Source organism: Scylla paramamosain, chromosome 40 (genome assembly GCF_035594125.1).
Source record: "Scylla paramamosain isolate STU-SP2022 chromosome 40, ASM3559412v1, whole genome shotgun sequence".
NCBI classification, from domain to species: domain Eukaryota; kingdom Metazoa; phylum Arthropoda; class Malacostraca; order Decapoda; family Portunidae; genus Scylla; species Scylla paramamosain.
Genome location: NC_087190.1, coordinates 6,865,336 through 6,886,354, shown reverse-complemented (window position 1 = coordinate 6,886,354; position 21,019 = coordinate 6,865,336). Strand labels below are relative to the sequence as shown.

At 41.8% G+C, this 21,019-nt stretch overlaps 1 protein-coding gene and 1 long non-coding RNA gene across 2 annotated transcripts; one reads left to right on the top strand and one right to left on the bottom strand.

The window, feature by feature from the left end:
- The first annotated feature begins 1,231 nt into the window (after window positions 1–1,231).
- On the top strand, window positions 1,232–5,847 carry LOC135092592 (uncharacterized). The gene is made up of 3 exons (XR_010262936.1): window positions 1,232–1,302; window positions 2,811–3,043; window positions 3,394–5,847. It is a non-coding gene; the product is annotated as an uncharacterized LOC135092592 (long non-coding RNA).
- Window positions 5,848–8,824: 2,977 nt separating this feature from the next.
- On the bottom strand, window positions 8,825–14,127 carry LOC135092603 (uncharacterized). The gene is made up of 4 exons (XM_063991209.1): window positions 13,974–14,127; window positions 11,051–11,285; window positions 9,919–10,147; window positions 8,825–9,682 (listed from the first exon to the last, which is right to left on the bottom strand). Exons 1-4 carry the CDS (start codon window positions 14,125–14,127, stop codon window positions 8,825–8,827), a joined length of 1,476 nt encoding a protein of 491 aa, XP_063847279.1.
- Between the last annotated feature and the right edge of the window lie 6,892 nt (window positions 14,128–21,019).

Sequence of the window (21,019 nt, the reverse complement as noted above, 5' to 3'; positions counted from 1 at the left end):
GAGTACATCTGCTGAAGGATGGGCATTATGAGTTAACCCTTCCTCTTAAAGATGATAATATCAAGCTTCCAAACAACAGAATTCAAGTCATGGGAAGGTGAAAATACAGAAGCAGGCAGGGAGTTCCAGAAATTACCAGAGAAAGGGATGAATAATTGAGAATGCTGGTTAACTCTTGCATTAGATGTGGACAGAACAGGGATGAGAGAAAGAAGAGTTTCGTGCAGCGAGGCCACGGGAGGAAGGGAGGCATGTAGTTAGCAAGATCAGAAGAGCAGTTAGCATGAAAATAGTGGTAGAAGACAGCTAAAGATGCAACATTACGGCAATGAGAGAGAGGTTGAACACAGTCAGTAAGAGGAGAGGAGTTGATGAGATGAAAAGCTTTTGATTTTACCCTGTCTAGAAGAGTGGTATGAGTGAAACCCTCCCAGATATGTGAAGCATACTCCATACATGGACGGATAAGGCCCTTGTACAGAGTTAGCAGCTGGGGGAGTGAGTAAAACGGAGGGAGACGTATCAGAATGAATAACTTCATAGAAGCTGTTTTAGCTAGAGATGAGATGTGAAGTTTCCAGTTCAGATTACAAGTAAAGGACAGACTGAGGATGTTCAGTGTACAAGAGGGCGACAGTTGAGTGTCGTTGATGAAGAGGGGATAGTTGTCTGGAAGGTTGTGTCAAGTTGATAGATGGAGGAATTAAATTTTTGAGGCATTGAACAATATCAGGTTTGCTCTGACCCATTCAGAAATTTTAGAAAGATCAGAAGTCAGGCGTTCTGTTGTTTCCCTAATCAATAAACAATTGGTAGTTATATATATATATATATATATATATATATATATATATATATATATATATATATATATATATATATATATATATATATATATATATATATATATATATATATATATATATATATATATATATATATATATATATATATATATATATATATATATATATATATATATATATATATATATATATATATATATATATATATATATGTAACGCATGGTGTTTGATGGTAGTCACTATACAAATTATTTCTGTATATTGCTCTTTTCATATTTGTTTGTTTCATAGTATTTGCTCGTTTCATATGATAACTACCTAGGAATAATGAGTGTTAATGAGTGTTTCATTTGTGTATGAATCCCTCGAGCGGTAAATCGAGGGAAGGTAGCTCAGGGAGGGAGGTCAAGCCGGCAGTCTATCTGTGGTATAGCAGCCGCACACACCTTGTTGGATTTAAACCTGTGGATTTATTTCCTGTGAGCGCCAGAGATTGGTGAGTGTTCCTCTATTATATTTGTGATAGGTTTAGGAATATATCAGGAAAGTGTAGTACTTTGTTGCTTGTTATTCTCTCCTGTTGTATTTACTTTACGTTACACCCAGAACTGTTACATATATGTTGTGTTTTTTGTGATATTTCAACGTAAATTGTCATAGTTAGGTAATCAAACATTCATGTGAGATTTATGTGACATAGAACTGTCTTTACACCGTAAGGATAGTCACCATAGCTTGTTAGCTAGTAGTTTATTTGTCATGTATTTGTTAATTTCTTTTTCTTTTTTTTTGACACGTGTGTATAGTGATTTCATTGTGTTGCCCTAATGCCTTCATGTGGACTTTGTGATGTTACTTATGTTAATTTTGTATTGCATAGATTAATCAAGGGTCCTTCTCCAGTTGGACCGTTCACCCTCACGTTCACCCTCACATTCACTCTTACGTTCACCATATGGGACAAGTAAACACACACAAGAATCAACGAGTTTCAATAACCTGGCGTAATAATATACCAAGAAGAAATACCCTTGTCTAACGCCCCTGAGTGGGTGTTACAATATATATATTATATGTATATGTATGTATGTATGTATATTAGGGTGATCCAAAAAGCCATTTATGTTCTGGTACTTAATTATTGTCATTATTTTTGTTTGATTTCTTAAGGGAATCGCAGTGAAATGACGGTAACGAAATTATTGAAACGACCATAACGGCATTTATTATTTTTTGTGGGAAAAACTGAAATGGTATTTGACAAAATCTATACTTATTTTCAAAGCTTAAACCTTCATCTACAACCTCCATTTAAAATATTTTGATTTTTTCTTATAATCTCACAAAGTTTTGCATGACTGCAACGTCCTCTTTAACAATTAATAGCAAGAACACCAATGAATACAGAATGTTCTGGATAGTCTCATTATCCTCTTTAGCCATTAGTACTATCTTGGTAAAAATCACATCACGTTAACTACTTCTAGAGATATAGGTAAGAGTACACCCGTAAGTTACCTCCGAGCGAAACGACCGTAATGGTAGAATGACCCTTGCTGTGTTTGCCTGGTTGTGTTTGCCTTGCTGTGTTTGCCTGTTTTGTGTTTACCTGGTTGTGTTTGCCTGGTTGTGTTTGCTTGGTTGTGTTTGCCTGTTTTGTGTTTGCCTGTTTTGTGTTTGCCTGGTTGTCTTCACCTAGTTCTGGAGTATGTTTTGATGCTTTCATTTCACTATTTTGCACTCACGGAGAATTGTCATCTGGCAGCAAATTAGCACAACATCATAACCACATCTTCACTTAAGTCATTCCAGATGTCTGTAGTTCAGTGTGGGCAGCTGTGTTTCTTGATGTCACCAGAACACACCATCCCTTTCCAGTCACTACCTCCTGCAGTTACCCTTCATCTCTTCCTTTATACACCACCACCACCACCTACACCACCTCCTTCTGCAGTTAGTCCTTGATCCCTTTCTGATCAGCACCACCTTCACCCCCTCCTGCAGGCACTGGGTGGGGCTGGCACTGCTCCTCCTCCAGCTGGAGTGTTCCCTGCGGAGCCTCTTTGCGTGGGCCAATAAGGTGCCTTAGCAGGTGATTACTGCCCAACACACGGCTCTTTACACTACCCTCGACCATGCCCTTGCTGCTCCTGTGACAGTAGGAAAAGCAGGAGGCGCAGGAGGAGGAGGAGAGGTGCAAATTGAAGAAAGAAGAGAAGAAAGTGGAATGACTGAAGGTATGTTTCAAGCTGTGGCTTTTCCGGCATTGTGGTGGCATTGGTATAACACTAGTAGTAGAAGTAGTAATAGTAGTAGTAAGCAGAAGAGGAGGAAGGGGAGGAGGTTGTGAGATTAAATATTAACAGGAGAGATGAAAAAAAAAAAAGTAATTTATGTATCCATATAGCAAGACGGCAAATAATGATGAAAAAATATTAATAATATTAATAATAATAATACTAATAGTAATAATAATAATAATTATTTATTATTATTATTATTATTATTATTATTATTTTTACTACTACTATTATTATTATTACTATTATTATTATCATCGTCATAATCATACGTCAATCCCAAATAGGAACAAGAAAAGACGATGCTGATGAAACAGAAGAGGCAGAAATAAAGGACGATAAACACAAAAAGAAGATAGCGTTTGAGAGTTCCAATAAGGGTATGGAAAGTATAAAACATCCTATTCTTCCTCATCCACCTCTCCTCTCATCCACTCGCCTATCGCAGGAGACAGAAAATGCATTACAGGTTCTTAGAAGGTGGATAAGTGGATACAGGAGTCACTACCACCCTACTTCTCTCCTCCACGAGGCCCTCCTCTCTTCCACCTCCCTCCTGGGCGGGTGGAAGGAGTGGAAGAGAGTGGAGAGAAGCGAGATGGATTATGTGGAGTAGGAGAAACAGGTGGAGGTGTTGGTGGAAGAGATGGATAGACTGTGTGAGAGAGCGGAAGAGGTGAAAGGCAAGAGTGATGTGGAAGTGGGAGATAGGAAGGGGAAAAAAGGAAGAACTGATAAATAGGTGAATAGTGACAATGGAGTAGAAAAGAAGGGAAATGAAGGAAGTGAAAGGACCGAAAACGATGAAGATAAACCCAAAATAAAAGGAAATCTAAGTTACCCACCTCTTTCACGCACGCACACCACCCTCCCATTAACAAAAACCACGGAATTCATAGGAAAAATCCATAATATAACCTTCCAAGTCCTTCACCGACCCAAATCTGAGCTGGAAGTGGTCTCAGTATTGAGAAGAATGACCACTAACATCAACGCCAGCCTCAGGAACACACAGGATAGTCTCTCCTTCAAACACACGCAGTTTAGAGAAAAGAAAAAAAATGAGGTCTAGACGAAGGGAGACTTAAAAAAGACAACTCAACGCGGTGCCTGTGGTGGTGTGGACTTGCTACCACTTACTCCAGGCTGTTTATATGGTTGTTCCGTCTCTCCAAGATGTTCCAGAGATGGAGAGGGATAGTTTTTCCAGTCTCATGCGGGTCCTGGAGGGGGTACTCAAAGCTATGGAGAATTTAGCGTCACAAACAGATCCTTAGATGAATCGTTGGGACGAGGCTGTTTGTATATCAAGGGAGAATGTTGCCTTTGTCTTGAAGCATTTTGGGTGAGGTGCTTCTGTCCCCGGCTCTGTTATATGATTCTTTAAGCTTGTTTTACTTTCTGACTCGCCTTAGTTAAGTTTACCTGTACGTGTCTATAAAGATCAGGGTTTTTTTATTATTATATTTTTTATTTATTTATTTATTTATTTATTTTTTCTGTCTCTCAGTTGAGAATGTTCAATTTATTTTGAAGTATTTAAGGTGTGGTGCTTATGTTCCTCACTGTCATTTTTTTTTTTTTCAAGCTTGTTTTCTTTCCTGAGTTAAGTTTGTTTAAATTTAGAGGTGCGTGTCTGCGTGAAGAGCGGTTTTTCTGCCTATCAATGGAGAATGTTGCCTTTACCATGAGGCATTTGGGGCGTGGTGCTTGTGTCCTCAGCTGTTTCATGATTTTAAGCTTGTTTTACTTCCTATCTCAGTTTTGTTAACTTTGCCTGTCCGTGGCTGTGTGAAATGCAGTTTCCTTTCGTGAATCGTGATGTGTCTGTCTTTACTTTGAGACATTTGGGGCGTGGTGCTTGTTTCCCCAGCTGTTTCGTGGTTTTAAGCTTGTTTTCCTTCCTGACTCGCTGTAGTTAAGCTGTGCGTGTCTGGTCTGCATTCAGCTCTCTCAACACAACTATTTTTAAAAGCCACATAAATAATTAGCCGGGTTCTCTTAATGATAATGTAGAAATCTTGTTAATCTATCACTAGAACCATAACTACATCTTTAAAAACCCGTGTAACTTACCAAATACGCCCATATTCAGAAACACTCTACTCTCTCATCATGACTATTTTTAAAGGCCACAGAGATGATTAGCCTGTTTCTCAAGACTGTTTCTCTTAATAATAATGTAGAAATCTTGTTAATCTGTCACTAGCACTGTATAAACACTCAAAAACCAGTGTGCCTTCATCTGCCTCGAGTCTTTTGAAAGTAGTGGAGGTGCGGAGCGGAAGTGTTTCAGAATACAGTCCTTTGTGAAGAGCAGTTTTTCGTGAATGAGACTTTTATAGTTTGAAATGTGAAAGAAAATAAAAGAAAAAAACTTATGATCCTGGTTATCATATCTTAATGAAGTTTACCTTGCGTCTTGTTTTATCCCAGCGGTCTTCAACCTTTCCCCGCGCTGCACACAGAGCCAGGTGCTGATACGGGCGAGGTACACCACCACTATGTCAAGGTGGAACTAATGACTGCTGAATGCGCCGCAGGAGCGAGTCTTGCCAGCTCGTACAGTCACCTAAAAAAAAAGTTGGTGACAGTCTCTTGGCAGCTGAATGCCCTTCCACCACTCACTTGTTCTACACATGAGATTTAATTATCGGCAGGGTGAAAGCTTCTGACCGGGAGGAAGATGTGGCGGGGAAAGAGTTAAAGAGAAGGGAGTATGGAGGCCAGGGGCGGCCGAGGGCGTGTGTGTGTTTGATGAATTACTCGTATTATAGGCAAGATCCAACCAGACTCGCTGGATCTTGATTGTACTGCAGGTATAAAAAAGAACAATGCACTTTATGATAATGATTATTATTCTTCTTACATTTATTATTTTAGTAGTTATGATATTAATAAGAATAACAATAATACTTAGAATGGACACAAACTGAACGAAATTTCTCTCTCTCTCTCTCTCTCTCTCTCTCTCTCTCTCTCTCTCTCTCTCTCTCTCTCTCTCTCTCTCTCTCTCTCTCTCTCTCTCTCTCTCTTCAGATATGTACAGGAGGGAGAGATAGAATGAAAAGCGACAAAAGGAAGGAGAAAGAGGAGAACGGCAGGGATGAGTGAGGTTGTCACAGACTGCTGCTGTATTTATAATGATTTATATTATGAATGCCCGCTGTCCTACACACACACACACACACACACACACACACACACACACATAGACTGTCGCTAGGATGGTGAATTTGTAAGGGGTGGTTTGCTGGGCGGTGACTTACAACGATATTTGTTTGACATGTGAAAAAAAAAAAAAAAATGAAAGCACACACAAGTCCTCGGCCTCCCCTGGTCCCCCTACCCCCTCCTCTTTAACTCCTCCCCCGCCGCCCTCCCTCCCCGCCGGAAGCTTTCTTTCTGCTGGTAGGTAAATCCTGCGTGAATAACAAGCGAGTGCTTTAAGGGTGTAGTGGTGTGTTGTGGTGGTGGTGGTAGTGGTGAAGCACGTGTGCCAGTCACCACGCAACACAGGGGAGGGTTCCCACAGGCGCCTCCACACACAAGCTCTTTAATCTCATCTACTGCTGTTTGCACGCCATGATTGCTACTCCCACAACAGTCCACAATACTTAATTTTATCTTATTATCGCTGTGAATGTAAATGTTTACACAGCGAATGTAAATGTTTACATTAAAATCGACAGTAGTTATTCTTATTGAACTTTTGGTACGGCATGAACACAGGGAGGGAAATACTGTGTTCAAATATATCTTCTTTACCCTGAGGTGTATTGAGGTTTCCATGGCCCAGTGGACAGAGTGACGGTCTGGAGGACCGTTGGAGTGTTGGAGGAGTGTTGGACGCAAGCGTTCAAATCCCTCTTAAGAACTTAAAAAAAAATAAAAATAAATAAATAAAATTATCTGCTAAGAATATACTTAATATAATATTAATAAATATTATTGGACGCCATAAAAAATAATATATATTATATTATGATAAATGTTTAATATGAATTAACGTAACCAGAAGATGCGGAAGTAGACCAAGTTTACCAACAAATGTGTTGGGTGCTCGTGATGAACTTTAAGATTGCGTGAGGGAAGCGTGGGTACAAAACACACAGTATGGTGAAGGAGCTGCCCAGGGGGGAACTGCCATCCCCACCCGTTGTCCCACCCTGTAAACTACAAAGATCACCAAACGGACTCACTTAAGTAGGTTAGGAGTAGGAAAGGTTACCATAGAATAGGATAGGAGTGGCTGGGATTCGATGGGAGAGGAGAGGCTGGGATTGGAATCCAGAGGACTGTCTGGGATTGGCTAGGAGAGGAGAGGCTGGGAACGGCTGGGAGAGGAGTAATTGGGAATTGCTGGGAGAAGATGGGCTAGGAATGGCTGGGGGAGAGGTGGCTGGGAGAGGCTGGGAGAGGAGTGGTTATGAATGGCTGAAAATGGTTGAGAGAAGAGTGGCTGGGAATGGCTGGGAGAGGAGTGACTGGAAACTGCTGGGAGAGAAGTGGCTGGGATTGGCTGGGAATGGGTGGGAGAGGAGTAGCTAGGAGAGAAGTGGCTGTGAGAAGAGTGGCTGGGAATAGCTGGGAGAGAAGTGTCTAGGAGAGGAGTAGCTGGGAATGGCTGGGATAGGAGCGGCTGAAAATGGCCGCGAGAGGAGTGGCTGGGAGGGGTGTAGCTTGGAATGGCTGGAAGAGATTGAGAGAGGAATGGTTGGGTTCGGCTGGGAGAAGCTGGAGTGTTTGGGAGAAACTGGGAGAGGAGTGGCAGGGATTGGCTGGGAGAGGCTGGAATGGCTGGGGGAGGAGTGGCTGGAAGAGACTGGGCGAGGAGTGTTTAACAATGGCTATGAGAGGAGAGGCTTAGAATGGCTGGGAGAGGAGTAACTGGGAATGGTTGAAAGAAGAGTGGCCGGGAATGGCTGGGAGAGGAGTGGCTAAGAGAAGGGTGGCTGGGAATAGCTAGTAATGGCTGGGAGAGGAGTGGCTAGGAGAGGGGTAGCTGGGAGAGGAGTGGCTGGGAATAGCTGAGAGAGGAGTGGCTGGGAGAGAAGCGGCTGGGAATGGCTGGGAGAGGAGTGGCTGGGAATGGCTGGGAGGGGAGTAACTGGGAATTACTGGGAATGGCTAGGAGAGGATTAGCTGGAAAGGGAGTGGCTGAGAATGGCTGGGAATGGCTGGGAGAGAAATGGCTGGAAATGGCTGGGAGAGTATTGGTTGGCATTGGCTGGGAGAGGCTAGGAGGGGTCTAGCTGTGGGAGGAGTGGGTGGAAATGACTGGGAGAGGAATGGCTGTGAATGGCTCTGAGAGAAGTGGCTGGAAATGGATTTGAGACGAGTGGCTGTGAATGGCTGGGAACGACTGGGAGAAGAATGGCTGGGAATGGCTGAGGGAGCAGAGTCTGGGAATGGCTGGAGGAGGAGCAGCTAGGAATGCTGGGAATAGCTGAGACAGGTGTAACAGCGAATAGCTGAAAGAGGAATGGCTAGTAGAGGGATGGCTGGCAATAGCTGGGAGAGGAATGGCTGGGAGAGGAGTGGCTGGGAATGGCTGGGATTGGCTCGAAGAGGCTGGGAGATGTGTTGCTGGGAATGACTGCATGGGAGAGGACTGCCGGGGAGATAAGTAACTGGGAATGGCTGGGAAAGTAGTGGCTGGGATTGGCTATGAATGGCTGGGAAAGGAGTGGCTGGGAATGGTTGGGAGAGGAGTGGCTAAGAGAGGCTGGGAATGGTTGGGGGAAGAATGGCTGGGAGGGGCAGGGAGGGGAGTGGCTGGGAATGGCTGGAGTAGAAGTGTCTGGGAGAGGAGTGGTTAGCAATGGCTGGGAGAGGAGTGGCTGGGAATGGCTGTGAGAGGAATGGCTGGCATTGGCTGGAAGAGGAGTAACAAGGAATGGCTGGGAGAGGAGCGACTGGGAGAGGCTGGGAATGGCTGTGGGAGGAGTGGCTGGGAATGGAGCGGCTGGGGATGGCTGGGGGAGGAGAGGCTGGGAGGGGACTGGCTGAGAATGACTGGGGGTGAAGGAGCTGGGATAGACCGGGAGAGGAGTGGCTGTGAATGGCTGGAAATAGCTGGGAGAAGAGTGGCTTGGAATGACTGGGAAAGGAGTGGCGGGGAATGGCTGGGAAAGGAGTGGCTGAAAATGGCTGGGAGATTAGTACTTGGGAATAGCTGAAAGGGGGTGTAGCTGGGAATGTCTGGGAGAGGAGTGACTGGGAATAGCTGAATCTTGAGTGGCTGGGAATGGCTGAGATGGGAATGGCTGGGAATAGCTGGGAGAGAAGCTGGGAGTGGCTAGGAGAGGCTGGGAATGGCTGGGAGAGCCTGGGAATGGGTGGGGGGAGAAGAGGCTGGGAGAGAAGTGGCTGTGAATGGCTTTGTATGGCTGGGAGAGGCTGGGAGGGGTGTGGTTGAAAATTGATGGGGAGGATCACCTTTGTGTGTCCGGGGTAGGAGTGGCTTTGAGAGGCAGGGAGGGCAGTGGGTGGAAATGGCTGGGGGAGATGGGGATGGGAGAGACTGTGAGGGCATTGGTTAGGAATGGCTGGGAGAGGAGTGGCTGGGAATGGCTGTTAGGGGAGTGTCTGGAATTGGCTGCGAGAGGAGTATCTGGTAATGGTTGGGAGAGGAATGGCTGGTAACGGCTGGGAGGACAGTGTCTGGGAATGGCTGGCGGAAGAGTGGCTGGGAGAGAAGTGGCTGGGAAAGGAATGGCTGGGAATGACTGGGGGATGAGTAGCTGGGAATAACTGGGGGATTAGTGGCTGGGAGAGAAGTGGCTGGGAAAGGAGTGGCTGGGAATGACTAGGGAAGGAGTTGCTGGGAATGGCTGAGGGAGAAGTAGCTGGGAGAGACTGGGAGAGGAGTGGCTGGGAATGGCTGTTAGGGGAGTGTCTGGAATTGGCTGGGAGAGGAGTAACTGGTAATGGTTGAGAGAGGAATGGCTGGTAATGGCTGGGAGGGCTGTGTCTGGGAATGGCTGGGGGAGGATTGGTTGGGAATGGAATGGCTGGGAATGACTGGGAGAGGAGTGGCTAGGAATGGGTGGGAGAGGAGTGGTTATACGAATGGCTTGGAGAGGAATGGCTCGTCTCCCAGCCACTTCCAGTCACTCTTCTCCCAGCCATTTTTAGCCTCTCCTCTTCCAGTTATTCCCAGCCACTCCTTTCCCTGCCATTCACAGTCACTTTTCCCCCAACCATTCCTAGCCACTCCCATCCCAGCCTCTCCCTGCCATTGCCAGCCACTCCTCGCCCAGCCATTCCTAGCCATCCCTTTGCAAGCCACTCCTCTCCCAGCTATTCCCAGCTTCTCCTTTCCCAGCCATTCACAGCCACTCCTTTTCCAGTCATTGACAGCCACTCCTCTCCCATCCATTCCCAGCTATTCACAGTCACTCACTTCATCAATTCTTCTTTGCACTGTACTGTTACTTAATGGCAAATCTTTAAGAACAGAGTGAGAATTTTTCTTCATAACACTTTTTATAACTTCTTTAATAGCTGGGATTATGATACCCTCACCAATAGTGTGTGCCTTTCCTTTCTTTGCTTTCATGAGGGAGATGTTATATGAAGCTCTTAAACCTCCTTCAGTATCACAACTGACGGGTGCTTTGAAAAAAGTCTTGATATTTGATCGACTTTTGAGTTTTCTTTCAGTGTCTTGAAATAGTCAAGGTCTTTGTTTTTCTTATCACAGTGAACCGTTTCAAGGTGGTGCTTCATCTTTGCAGGCTTCATGGCATCATTACTGAAAGTCTTTTCACACAAGTGACACAATGGCATGGTGTCATTGGTTAATGAAGTAATGAATCCATATTTCAAATATTTCTGAGAACACTGATGGCATTTCTTCTTAGCAGCAACGACAGCCATTGTGCTTGTTACGCACAGTTTTCAATGCGTCACAATAATCAGTTCGCGGACCACACTTACGGGAGCTGAGCGTGCCCTGAACTAATGTGTGCGAGACAGCGAGAGAGACATAGGCGGGGTGGGGTGAAGTGGGGGGATACGTTCACTGGCTCTGTACGGGACAGAGACAAGAATGCATCCTGTACAGACCCTAGTACAGACAGTAGAGCTGGGAGACACAATGAGATGGAGTGATTGGTTGAAGGTAGTGTTGCCAGCACTGCTGAAATTTCTGAAGATTCACTGACAATTTGACCTATTGTTTGAATTCAATAAATTATTATAATTAAAAATAATAGTAATAATTATGTCTGGTATTCTTCAGATTTTTGCAAATTATTTTTGAGAATTTCTAATGAGAGGTTTCAACGGTCCCTTAGTCCCCAGCAGTAAATATTCATCGATCCCTTGTTTATTCATTGACCTCCTTTTGTCCCCCCAATTATTCATTGACCCAATTTTGATCCACTGATTATTCATTGACCCCCTTCAAATCCCTGGTTATTCATTGACCCCCTTTTGACCCCCTCTGTTATTCATTGACCACCTTTCAACCCCCTAATTATTCATTGACCCCTTGGATGGTCCCATCAACCCCTGAGGATCGATATTGACCACTTTGAGAACCCCTGCTGTATGTGCTGGTGCTGGTGGTGGTGGTGGTGGTGGTTCCCTGCAAATCATTAAAAGGGGATGTTTTTTTTTACTTATTTCTGTTGTTTTATTGTTTCTTTGTTGTTGTTATCCTATGTGTGATTATGGATTTTCTTTTTATATGTGTGTGTGTGTGTGTGTTTACCTAGTTGTAATTTACAAGGCCTGAGCTACGTTCGTGTGGTCTGCCTCCATATCTACACTTGTCCAGCTTTTCCTCAAAGTTGTGCACACTCGTTGCCAATACTGCCTCCTCACTGAGCTTGTTCCAAACTTATATATTTCTCTGTGGGAAACTTTATTTCTTTATGTCACTCAAGCATCTTCCTTTTATTAGTCTTTGCTTTGGCCTTGTCTGTATCTGGTATTTCCCTCTTCTCTTAGCAGCAGTTTGTTATGTGTGTATTTATTTACCTAGTTGTGTTTACCTAGCTGTGGTTTACGGGAGGGAAGTAATCTCACAGTATCCTGTCTCTGTACTTATCCAGTTTGGTCTTAAATGCATGGACAGTTTCAGCATTCACAACGTCTTCACTAAGTTCATTCCATTTGTTCACACTTCTTGATGTCTCTTCTACAGTTAACTTTCTTCAACTTCTTACTGTGTCCCCTTGTACTCTGTGTCTAAATTTATAAAACATTCTTTGTTCACATTTTCCATACCATTTTATCATTCTATAGATGCTTATTAAATCTCCTTGCTCCTGTTTTCAAGGGTAGGAATTTCCATCATCGTTAATCTTTCTTCATAGGTTGACTTACTCAACTCCTGAACCATCTTACTGATGGCTCTTTGTACTCTCTAATTTTATAATATTCCTCTTTGTATGAGGAGACTACACCACTGCCGCATATTCTAATCTTATCATGAAAATCAACAACTTTTTTTTTTATCATTCCTTCATCCAAATATGAGAATGACATTCTTACTCGTTTTAACAAATTCATCATCTCTCCAGTAATTTTATCAATGTGTCTGTCCGTAGTCAAGTTTTTAGTAACTGTTACTCCTAAATCCACTTCCTCTTTTGATTTCATTAACTTCACACCATCCATCTCATAATGATATTTTATTCGTTTTTCACTCTTCCCAAACTACATTACTTTACATTTACTTAAACTGAATTCCATTTGCCAAGATTTAATCCATCTTTTTATCTTATTTAAATAATCTTGCAGTATCATAGTCATTTACATTTTCTATTCTTCTCATCAGCTTAGCATCATCTGCAAATAAGTTCATATAACTATCTATTTTTTCATTCATGTCATTCACATATATCACAAACATTATCAGTCCCAACACTGACCCCTGTGGGACACCACTAGTTACTTTCAGCCAAGATGAATTTTGGTCTTGTATTACAGTTCTCATCTCTCTATCATCCAGATAATCCTCCATCCACTCCAGTAGTCTTTCTCCAATTCTTCCATAATTTCTTATCTTTCATAGCAATCTTTGGTGTGGTGCTGTGTTGTCGAAAGCCTTCTTCAAGTCTAAGTAGACACCATCCACCCATCCATATCTGTCTCTCTTGCACAATATCGACTAACCTTGAATAAAAAGACAATAAGTTCATCGAGCGTGATCTTCCCCTTCTAAATCCAAATTGACAATTAACCAAAACTTCGTCTCTTTTCAAGTGTTCTATCTGTCTTTCCTTAATTGTTCTTTCACATAGTTTCCCTACAACACTAGTCAATGACACTGGTCTATAATTTAGTTGGTTTTCCTTATTTCCTCCTTTGAATATTGGTATAATATTTGCTCTCTTCCAATCTTTTGGTACTCTTCCCTGCAACAATGATGTCACCACCATACTGTGATTTTTATCAGGCATTTGTTCTCTGCATTCTTTCAGTATCCAGTTTGATACTTCGTCTGGACCAGATGCTTTATTTACATCAATTGTGTGTGTGTGTGTGTGTGTGTGTGTGTGTGTGTGTGTGTGTGTGTGTGTGTGTGTATGTGTGTGATTACCTAGTTGTTACCTAGCTGTGTCACGCAGGAGAGGAGCTATGCTTGTACTGTACCGCCTCTGTATCTGTTATTATCTATCTTGGCCTTGAAATTAAGAATAGTTTTTGCTTGCACCACACACTCATTTAGACAGTTCCATGTATCAACTACTCAGTGGAAAACTATTATTTTTTATATCTCTTCTACAAATTTTCTTTTTTTTTCTTTCAGCTTCTTTCCGTGTTCTCTAATGTCTCTCGTATCCCACGTCACAATGTCGTTGCTGTCAAGCTTTTCCAGTCCTTCCATTAGTCTATATATCGTGATTACGTCTCTTCTCTCCCTTCTTTGTCCCAGAATTGGAAGGTTTAGTTTTTCTAGTCTCATTTTGTATGTCTTTTCTCTTAAGTTTGGGATCATCTTTGTTGCTGCTCTTTGTATCCTCTCCAGTTTCCTGATGTATTCCTTGAGACTTGGTGACCATACTACAGCTGCATATTCCACTTTCGGACGAGTCATCGTTACAGTTAGTTTCCTCAGTGTGTGTGTGTGTGTGTGTGTGTGTGTGTGTGTGTGAAGATTTTGGTAAAGATGGTGGTAGTAGCAGTGGCAGTAGTTGTTGCAGTTGTAAATATTAAACAAAGATATAAAAGATAGTAGTAGTACTAGTAGTAGTAGCAGCAGCAGCAGCAGCAGCAGCAGCAGCAGCAGCAGTAGTAGTAGTAGAAGTAGTAGTAGTAGAAGTAGTAATAGTAGTAGTAGTAGTAATAGTAATAGTAGTAGTAGTACTAGTAGTAGTAGTAGTAGTACTAGTACAAGTAGTAATAGTAGTAGTAGTAGAAGTAGTAATAGTAGTAGTAGTAGTAGTAGCAGTAGTAGTAGTAGAAGTAGTAATAGTAGTAGTAGTAGTAGTAGCAGTAGTAACAGTAGTAGTAGTAGTAGTAGTAGCAGTTGTTGTTGTTGTTGTTGTTGTTGTTGTTGTTGTTGTTGTTGTTGTTGTTGTTGTTGTTGTTGTTGTTGTTGTTGTTGTTGTTGTTGTTGTTGTTGTTGTTGTTGTTGTTGTTGTTGTTGTTGTTGTTGTTGTTGTTGTTGTTGTTGTTGTTGTTGTTGTTGTTGTTGTTGTTGAGCAGTGAAGGAACTAATCAGTGAAAAACTGTGAAAAACAAAGAGCACACAAATGATATGGACACTCACTGTGTTGCACTAAGAGTGAGGCAGTGAGGCACACGGACACATAGACACACATCACAGAAAAGGTGACAGAGGTAAGGAGTGTGCATCAGCTGAAAGAAAGGATTATTGTCCCTAAGATTACAATAAATAAATAAACAAAATAATACAATAAATAATAATAAAATAATACAAAATATTACAATAAATAAATAAACAAAATAATAGTAATAATGAAATAGACTCAGGTGGCTGTGTTACCTTGAGATTTGTTGATTAAGTGAAAGGTGGAAGAGAAGAGAAGAGGAAGAGAAGAGAAGAGAAGAGAAGAGAAGAGAAGAGAAGAGAAGAGAAGAGAAGAGAAGAGAAGAGAAGAGAAGAGAAGAGAAGAGAAGAGAAGAGAAGAGAAGAGAAGAGAAGAGAAGAGAAGAGAAGAGAAGAGAAGAGAAGAGAAGAGAGAAACTATGCAGGAAAAATCAAACACACAAAGAGAAATAAGAATAAATAGTTAAGTACTTGTAATAATGATAATACTTATGTTCAAAATTATAATAATAATAATAATTTAATAATAACAATAATAATGGTAATAATATTGTAACAGGTGATGGCAGGAGCGTGTGGAGGAAGGAAAGGGAGAGGTTTGGAGGAAATTACAACACGGAAAACCTTTTTATCTCCACCAGTGAGGGAAATTCTCCTGAAAGTCACTCCTCCCTCTCCTCCTCCTTCTCCTCCTCCGCCTCCTCCTTCATCTGATCGGTGTGGGAGCAGCCAGGATGGGCAGATTAATCCATTAAAAAGATTGTCTCCACAGATCAAAAAACGCGCGGGCGCCAACAACAGGACCAGCGTCGTAAACACTAACGTAATTATTTCATCCACAGGTTCAGACAAGATCAGAGCTTGTTACTTCAATGCCTGTAGTTTACAAAATAAATTAAATGAGCTGCAAGCTCTTATTTATCTTGAAAACTACGACATCATAGGCGTCACGGAAACGTGGATAAATTCATCAAGTAGGGATTACTTAGCTGAGTACTCGCTCCCTGGCTACACCATTTTTAGCTGCGAGAGAACGTAAACAAAACACTGGGGCCAGACAAGATATCACCCAGGCTTCTTAAAGAAGCAAGAAATGAATTCGTGAAACCGCTTACAATTTTATTCAATAAAACATTACTAGCGGGTAAAGTTCCCCACAAATGGGAAGTAGCAAATGTCACGCCAATCTTTAAAAAAGGAAATAAATCTCTCCCAGCCAATTACAGGCCGATCAGTCTCACCTCAGTAGTGTGCAAGCTGATGGAAACAAAAAATCTGAGATAAAACTGTTAAATATTTAGAAGAAAATAAAATCATAAAGGATTCGCAACACGGTTTCAGAACCAAGCGCTCCTGCTTAACAAACTTATTAGACTTCTTTTATGAAGTATTTAACTCGTATGACGAGACAAAAGCTGTTGATATTATCTACCTTGATTTCCAGAAAGCTTTCGAGACTGTTCCCCATAAGAGACTCATCAGTAAAGTAAAGCTCACGGCATTGCCGGAAACACCCTGAAATGGCTGAGAGACTGGTTCTCTGACAGAAAACAGAGTGTTGTGATAAATGGAAAAGAGTCAGAGTGGCATAAGGTAAATAGCGGTGTTCCTCAAGGCTATGTATTAGGACTAGTACTCTTCATAATGTACATTACTGATATTGATGAAGGGATAAACTGCAAAATAAATAAATTTGCAGACGACAGCAAAATAACAAGTAGAGCAACGTCTGTGTCACAATGGCAGGAACTGCAGTGTGACCTCAATAAACTAACAAGCTGGGCAGAAAAATGGCAGATGAGATTCAATATAGAAAAGTGTAAAATTCTACATATCGGAAGAAACAATGTTCAGGCGAGATATGTAATGAATAACATGCCACTGTCAAGTGCTGATAAAGAAAAAGATCTTTGTGTCGTTGTGTCAAACGACCTAAAGCCGAGTCAACACTCCACAGAAACCGTAAAGACGGCAAATAAATTTGTAGGGTTCATTGGAAGAACCTTTGAATTTAAATCAGAAAAGGTTATACTTGCCTTATATAACTCACTGGTGCGCCCTCATCTAGAATACTGTGTACAGTTCTGGTCACCATACTACAAAAAAGACATTGAAAAACTAGAAAAGATACAGCGCAGAGTCACAAAGATGATTCCAAGATTGCGCAATAAGTCGTATGAGGAACGACTGGAAGAACTAAACCTATTTAGTTTAACAAAGCGCAGGATAAGAGGAGACCTAATTGAAGTGTTCAGAATTTTCAAAGGATATAGTAACATTGATGCACATAAATATTTTTCCATTGATCATTCTAACCTAACAAGAAATAATGGATTCAAGATTATACCCAAACGTTTTAAATCCCACGAATCCAAACATTTTTTCTTTAATCGTATAGTAAATATATGGAATAAACTCCTGCCGAAATTGTGAACAGCAATACTATTGAATCATTCAAAAATAAAATAGAGAAATGTTTAAAAGCAAATCTCCAACAAGCTCTCTTCTTGTCCGAATAATTACTAAATTCAATAATAAACTCTTATTTTACAGAAACCAGTTTTAATATAAATTGTATTAACTTTCAGATAGGCGTATAGAGTTCGCCGTAGGGTGAATAGTAGAACTTCCTTTCATCCTTTCCTATGAAAATTCCATGTCAGTTTTTCCATACTGCATGGTACTTTTCCCAACTATTTCCATGCCAGCGCAAGCTGGAGGGAGTGGTGGGTGGGGAGGAGTCTTCTGCTATGCTGTCCTGTCTCTCTTCCCTGTAGCTAATTAGAAGTATTTACCAAACAGCCTTGCAAGGACCAAAAGGTCTTTTGCTGTTTGGCTTTCCTTTGTATTCCTTTGTATCCCTCCTCCTCCCTCTTGGGTTACCCCAGATGGCAAGATTGATTGGGAGAAGATTGGAGAGTTGCTTGCAGGAGAGAGAGAGAGAGAGAGAGAGAGAGAGAGAGAGAGAGAGAGAGAGAGAGAGAGAGAGAGAGAGAGAGAGAGAGAGAGAGAGAGAGAGAGAGAGAGAGAGAGAGAGAGACGGGGGGAGGTGGGTGTTTGGCTGGAGGAGGGAGGGAGTGAGGGGAGGGACACTACACAGTCAGTTCATGTATTGAGTGGGAGTGGCTGGAGATGGAGTGAGGGGGAGGGGGGGAACACTACACGATCTGTTCCTGTATTTAATGTATGAGGGGGGAGGCGGGCGCCAGGTGACTGGGGGGATGCTTGATTAACCTTCATCAGGAGTCTCAGACAGGAGGCAGCTCAGTTGCGGGTGTTGTTCTACCTGGCTAGATTCTTATAACCTGGCACATTTCACAGCAAAGAGAATGGCAGATAAACGCAGTGCCGTGAATAGTGAAAACACAATAAAAACCAAGAAAAAAGCAAGGCGTGAACAAAAGTACAGAGAAGTCTGGGAAAAAGAATTTCCGTCGTTAAGACCATCCAGGAAGGACTCGTGTAAAGCAGTGTATAAAAAAATCTGGTGTTGAAATTACTGCACAGTGAACATCAATAAAGCTTCATGAGAAAAGTGGGAAGCATCACAATGTGTGCAACATCTAATTCAACAAAAACTATAGCAGAGGCGTTTGTCAGTGCACAAGGGCACTCTAGCAAGGGAGATTCACTTAAAGCTGCTGAAATCAAGCTAACAGCGATGATGGTTGAACATAACACAAGTTTTAGAATGGCTGATCATTCATGTGATGTTATCAAAGAATGTTTTTCCTGACTCAGCCATTCCTAAAGAGGTAAAAATGAAAAGAAAAAAGTGTCAAAACATACGTGGTAATGTTATGGCTAAGTGTCATAAGCAGGACCTGGCAGATAAACTGAAGAAAATGGATGAATCTACGGACATTTCAGTATCTCAGAACTTGTGTATAATGGTGCGATATGCAAAAGAAAATGGTGTTGCTAGTAAGTTTAGGGACCTGGTGCCAGTCTTCAGCAGTGATAACACAGAGACTGCAAGTGAAGGTGCTACTAGCAATAGAATTTTTTTCAGCCATAATAAAATTATTCAGTGATTTTACAGTGCCAGTTGATAATATGATTCGATTTGGTTCAGATGGCTGTAGCACCATGATGGGCGCAAAACAATTGTGATAATAGCAGACTTAAGGCTGCTTGCCCAGGTATATACATGATGAAATATATATGTCACTCAGCACACACGTGTGCCTCTGAGGCGTGTAAACAGTTGCCACAGTGCGTTGAGCAGTTAGCATATGACGTGCACAATACACTGAAACATTCTTCCAAACGAATGGCACAGTTATGCGAATTTCAAGAGTTCACTGGAGTAGAAAGGCAGAATTTTATCACCATCACGTACAAGATGGCTCTCCTACAGTGCTGCCATCAAGAGGATGCTGGAACAATGGGGTGCTCTGTAGCTCTTTTTCACAGACTTACACAATCAGCAGAGTAAGAGCTATTCACACGCACTAAAGAATGCTTATGAACTATTGCATAGTCCTTTCGTTAGACTATATTATTGCTTCCTTGAATCAGTGTTGCCCAGATTCACCCACTTTAACCTTCATTTTCAAAGTGAAAGAGTTGTGATAAATGCACGTCATAGTCAAGTTTGTAGTCTGTACAAGGATATACTGTTGACGTTCATGAAGAGAGACAGTGTGATGAAGCAACCGCTCGGTAATAATGAACCAAGAAATGAGCGTGAATGGAATATGCTGAAACAGGTGTACTTAGGAGCTTCTGTGCCTGAAAGAGTAACGAGTACTCCTGATCTGTATAAGGATAGAGACAAAATGACTGAATTCCAGAAGAGATGCAGATCTTTCCTTGTCACAGCTGCAGAACAGATCAAGAAGAGACTTGATTTTGAGGACCCAGTTCTCTCAATACTGTCTATCTTGGAGCCAGCCTACGTTCTGGGTAAGAAAAAAGTAAGTAAACCTAGTCTTGTTCCTCTGGTAGTTCATCTTCCACACATAATTGGTGGAGATGATGCCACATTGCAGCAACTGGATGAAGAATGGATGAAGCTTGAGTTCGAAGATCTCCCAGAAAACATCATGAGTGGAGGCAAGGAAATGAAAAATTAAAAGATAAAGCTCCTGATTTGTTTTGGGGGGAGATAAGGCTGATTCTGGATAGTGAGGGATGTTCAAAATACAAGCGCGTGTCTGACTTTGCACTAGCATGCCTTTCATTGCCCCATGCAAATGTGGATTGCGAAAGATGTTTCTCAGACATAAATAGAATGAAAACTAAAGACAGAAAAACTGAAAACAGAATCAGTAAGAGACATTCTTTTAGCAAAACAATCTGTAACAAGCAAACCGTAACTGCACCTCATCCCAGCCATCGAGGAGCATGATAAGGAGCATCACTTCCCAACCACTATATTCAACTGGTGTAGAAAGTGACCCAAACTATCCAGAAATCCACGGTGATTCAGCCATCGACCTATAAAATGGTGAGTATACGATAGCCTCTCGTAACAGGCAGTGCTTTTCAGAACCTATATCAAATACCTAACAAAAACTTATTGGTGTCTAGTGTTCCAGTGGTATATTTTGTGATATTGTGCAGAACTGACAAAAAGTAGACAGGTGAATGTTGGTGTACGATAATCTAGTTCAAAATACGATAATTTTTGACGGATGTGTACGATAATTTCGGCACAGAAATCTGGGAACGCTGGTCACTCACACCCAAGTTGCGCTCATACAAAGATGGGCAGGAAGGCGACCGAGGTAAATACTTTAATTTTGTAGTAAGAACTGATTGTAAAAGTGTGAAGTTGATTGCATGTGCTGTTAATGAATACTGTAATATGTTGAAAGTGTTTGATATCAGTATATAAAGTTATTGTATAAGAAATTGAGACCGAGAACTTGTTCGCAATTCTTACGGTCATGCCTACCTCATAAATAAATGTCAGAGAGAGAGAATGAGAGAGAATGAGAGAGAGAGAGAGAGAGAGAGAGAGAGAGAGAGAGAGAGAGAGAGAGAGAGAGAGAGAGAGAGAGAGAGAGAGAGAGAGAGAGAGAGAGAGAGAGAGAGAGTTGCCTTTTCTTGACCCTACGATGATGGGTATGATCAGTAAAACAGATCATCTGAGTGCTAATGAAGACCTGCCGTTGCAGCTACAAAGATTAGATAAATAAAAAAAAAAAAAAAAA